At 39.5% G+C, this 4,361-nt stretch overlaps 1 protein-coding gene across 1 annotated transcript; it reads left to right on the top strand.

Annotated features, from left to right (window-relative positions):
• Positions 1-3,327: 3,327 nt before the first annotated feature.
• Positions 3,328-4,113, top strand: LOC139196805 (uncharacterized). Its single transcript, XM_070823149.1, has 3 exons — positions 3,328-3,718; positions 3,809-3,912; positions 3,994-4,113. Exons 1-3 carry the CDS (start codon positions 3,328-3,330, stop codon positions 4,111-4,113), a joined length of 615 nt encoding a protein of 204 aa, XP_070679250.1.
• Positions 4,114-4,361: the final 248 nt, after the last annotated feature.

Raw genomic sequence — 4,361 nt, 5'->3', positions numbered from 1 at the left:
ATTTATGTAACACACACTTCCTTTTATAGAGGAAGTGCATGGCAATGGAGGGGAACATGGAGTAGTGTAGCAATTGAGTGCAATGATGCATGAAATATGAAATGATGGAGGGAACAAGGAATGGTGTAGCAATTGATTGCAATGATTCAATGTAATGATGTATAAAATATGAAATGATTGAGGGAACAAGGAATGGTGTAGCAATTGAGTGCAATGATTCAATGTAATGATGCATGAAATCTGAAATGATGGAGGGAACAAGGAATGGTGTAGCAATTGAGTGCAATGAGTGGTGTTTGAAATGATTCAAAGGTGAAAGTGAAGTGATGATGCAAAGCATGGGGGTAAAATGGAGTGGTGTTGCAACTAGGGAACATGGATGATTGTGCACATGGTAGAGAAAGGAAAGGAAGGTGGAATGATGCAACAAATGAGTCAATGGAGGGAACATGGATGATGATGCACGGCATAGGAATCCAAAGTGAGTGCAAAGGTGGTGCACGACAATGATGGAAAGGTGAATGGTGGAGTGACACCCTTTTGTGGCTGAGCTCTTTGTCCTTTTTACATTAATTCTTCTTTCTCTTTAACACATTCCTAGCCTCTTTAGTCTTCAATTTCATCCATTCACCTTGCTCCATGCATGTGCTATTCATTCCAAGCCCAAAACTGCTCTAAAATGCACCAAAATGCATCTTATTGCTTCATAAGGCCTATGGACCTACAAACACACTAAAATAGCTTAAAATACATAATTAACTAAGAAATAACAACATAAATCCATGAGAACAAGCTAACTCAGTCGCATAAATATGCTCCTATCACTACACTTGTGGACATATGGGATATAGGGCTACTTTGTGTCCCCAGAGTCAGCAGAGGTCTTAGCAGTCTGCTATGCCACCTCCAGCGCCAATTCAGTAGAACTTTGGATTAGGCAGTTATGGTCAGACGGGTCGTGGTGGTGCTTACCACTATCAGGGTGATGCTGCTCCTTATGCTTCCGGACAGTATCAGTATTCCCATGATCCTTATTTTAAGACTGGGTATTCCCAAGATCCTGGAGGTTATACTTCATATCCTTCCATGCCAGTTAGTGGATCTTAGTGGTATCAAGCAGGTCAGCCCCGACAGAGAGAGGTTGCTGCTAGCAGTGCAGGACCGTCTAGGCAGTCTAGCCAGACAGGTCAGGGACGTACTTCTCAGGGACGAGGTAATCAAGGTAATAGAGGTCGTGGAGGACGACAGCAAGCTCAGGGACGTGTTAATTACATCTCACTGCAAGATGCTCAGAACCATCTAGATTTGATTATGGGTACGTTAAACATCCTTGGTAACTTTGCTAGAGTTTTGATTGATTGTGGTGCTACACATTTTGTGATTTCTCATACATTTGCTCAAATGACACAACTGAAGGAATATTTTTTTGTGAAAACATGTTCATTTAAGCAACATCAATAAGCATGCAATTAACAATTAAAGGCGGAATCATGCTTGCATGCACTTAAAAACAAAACATTAACCATGAAATTCAAAGCCTAGTAGATTGGTGAACCAAGACTCAACTCAAATAAAAGTGAGTTGAGAAATATACCTTTGTAGATTCCTCTTTGCATAAGCAAAGGCTAATCACCCAAAGAGAGCGCCTTCATTCCTTGCATCTTAAATCTATGGATTTGGATAGATGAATAGGTTTCTCCAAGTTCCCAAAATAGGGAACCTCTAAGTCTCTTCACCAAGGAAAGATTGGAGAAGAAATGAGTGACCTTGGAGTAGTGGGATTGCAAGATGCACCCCCAAGGTGGCCGGCCTCTTTAGAGAGAAATGGAGAGACATGTTCTCTCCAATTTTCTCCAAAACAAAACCCTAATGAATTTTAGGCTATAAAGTCATATTTATACCTTTATTCATTTGAGTGGCAAACTTGTAAATAAGTCCAAGTTCACTACCCTTAGCATCATGGCCGGCCCTAGGGTATTTTTGGGCTAATTAGGCCTTTGTGAATCATTATTCATTAAGTTGTCATACAACTTAAGTCAATGGGCTTGACGTTCGAAGCCCATTGGGCCTTAATGTCCAAAACTATCCCGAGGTCTTTAACGAACTTATTCGTTTGATTAATTAACATATTAATTAATCCTTGCCATAAATAAATGATTAAACCATTTAATCATTCTTACTCATCTCCATTGTTTCTTCAATCTCCACCTTACACAGTGTGCGATCCATTAGGTTCCTTTTAGCGAGGCAGTGGGCGATTAAAACCATTTTATATCGATTGTGAATTGAAACTTACTTTCAATTCTCCCTTTAGTGATTACACACGTTTAGGGCTTCCACAAACCATGAGCGACACCTTGCAGCATATCATGGTTACCCAAGCTAATCAGAAGAGGTAGAGAAAACCTATTCAGTTTGGGATTACAAATGCAATACGGTCTTTCTCTAATACAATACTCTTGACCACATTGTTTGGTTTGATAGTTTATTTATTCATGTCTACTATCCAATGTGATTCGTGTGCTTATATGATTACCTTGAATGTGATTTAGAACGACTTTTCTAAATCTCATTCATACTCTGGCCAGAGATTCTAAATCATATCATAGAGTATTCTCCCTCAAACAGTTTGAAGGTTAGAGATCCCTTGTTGCGCATTCACTTGCCTCCATGGTTAAGTGGCTTAACCCCAACGATGCCATGGACACCCTGATGGGGTGACTTTGACATAATCAAAGATCAAGGACTTAACCACAAGACAACTGTGATGCCTCAGGTCAAAGGACTACTTTGCATTATCCCAACCATGAGTTCTCATGTGACATGAGTATGAGAACTCTTCGTTGATCGCGTTCAGTGAACTCATTCTCTACTGAGCACCTACGTACTTGTCTTGATGTCACACACACCAATGACTCGAGACTAGTCACTCTCCCTGAGAGAAGACATAGCACGTACCGATCTTGACGGACTATCAATGCCCAATTGGCAATCCTATGATCAGGAACATTTAGGATGTGTCTACGAAAGAATGGTCTCATGAATCTAACTTCATTAGATTATATTCTCCCAATCACATATTCCTTGGACTTTATCGTTTAAGCATATAACATTTATATGAGACGGCTCAAACAATAATCTTTGCCCTTTATATTAAACTAGATTAGTTTAACATGTGAAATATCCGTAAAGCATCATCACATGATTGGTTTTAGGGCACATTTCCAACAACAACCTCACCCTACACCTCTAGGATTTGATTTAGAGTTTGCTATGCCTAGAGGGGACAAATGTTATGTTGATAATGTTTATCCAGGGTGTCCAGTGATGGTAGATGGTGTAGTTATGCCAGCTAATCTTATCCCGTTAGATATTATGGATTTTGATGTGATTTTAGGGGCAGATTGGTTGCATTATAATCGTGCCCATATAGATTGTTACGGGAAGTCAGTTACCTTTTATCGTCCTGGACTACCAAAAGTTACTTTTGTGGGTGAAAGAAGTGGAGTGAGACATGGTGTTATTTCTGCCATGAGAGCAAAGAAGTTGTTATCAAAAGGTTGTCAAGGATACATAGCACATGTGGTGTTAAATGATGTTGTTCCTAGCAGTGTGGAGGAAGTTGGAGTAGTTAGGCACTATCTTGATGTGTTCCCAGATGATTTTCCTGGATTGCCGCTAGACAGAGATGTGGAGTTTTTGATTGATTTGCTTCCAGGTACAGATCCTATATGTTTGACTCCATATAGAATGGCTCCAGCTGAATTGAGAGAATTGAAAATTCAGTTATAGGAATTAACTGATAAAGGTTTCATTCAACCTAGTACTTCACCGTGGGGAGCTCCTGTGTTGTTTGTAAGGAAGAAAGATGGAACTTTGAGATTATGCATTGATTACAGGCAATTGAATCGGGTAACGATTAAAAACCGTTATCCATTGCCTCGTATCGATGATTTGTTTGATTAGCTCAAGGGTGCATGTGTGTTCTTTAAGATTGATTTGAGATCTGGCTATTATCAGTTGAAGATTAAAGATGAAGATGTACCTAAAACGACTTTCAGGACCCATTATGGACATTATGAGTTTTTTGGTGATGCCATTTGGATTGACTAATGCACCTGCAGCTTTCACGAGGCTAATGAATGAAATATTCCAGCTATATCTTGATAGATTTGTCATTGTTTTTATTGATAATATTCTGGTATACTCGAACTCGAAAGCAGATCATATTCGACATCTCAACTTGGTATTAAAGAAATTGAGGGAACATCGGTTGTATGCCGAGTTTAGCAAATGCCATTTTTGGTTGAATCAAGTGGCATTTTTGGGACATGTAGTATAGGCACAAGGAATTCAAGTAG

Source organism: Malus domestica, chromosome 06 (assembly GCF_042453785.1).
Source record: "Malus domestica chromosome 06, GDT2T_hap1".
Classification (NCBI taxonomy): domain Eukaryota; kingdom Viridiplantae; phylum Streptophyta; class Magnoliopsida; order Rosales; family Rosaceae; genus Malus; species Malus domestica.
Note: the sequence above shows the minus strand (reverse complement) of the source record. Positions and strands in the feature narration are given on the sequence as shown.

Coding starts and splice junctions, on each gene's coding strand:
- LOC139196805 (XM_070823149.1), top strand. CDS start 3,328: ATGGTAGATGGTGTAGTTATGCCAGCTAATCTTATCCCGTTAGATATT. Junction 3,719..3,808: donor TTTGATTGATTTGCTTCCAG/GTACAGATCCTA, acceptor TAACTGATAAAG/GTTTCATTCAACCTAGTACT. Junction 3,913..3,993: donor ATTACAGGCAATTGAATCGG/GTAACGATTAAA, acceptor GTGTTCTTTAAG/ATTGATTTGAGATCTGGCTA.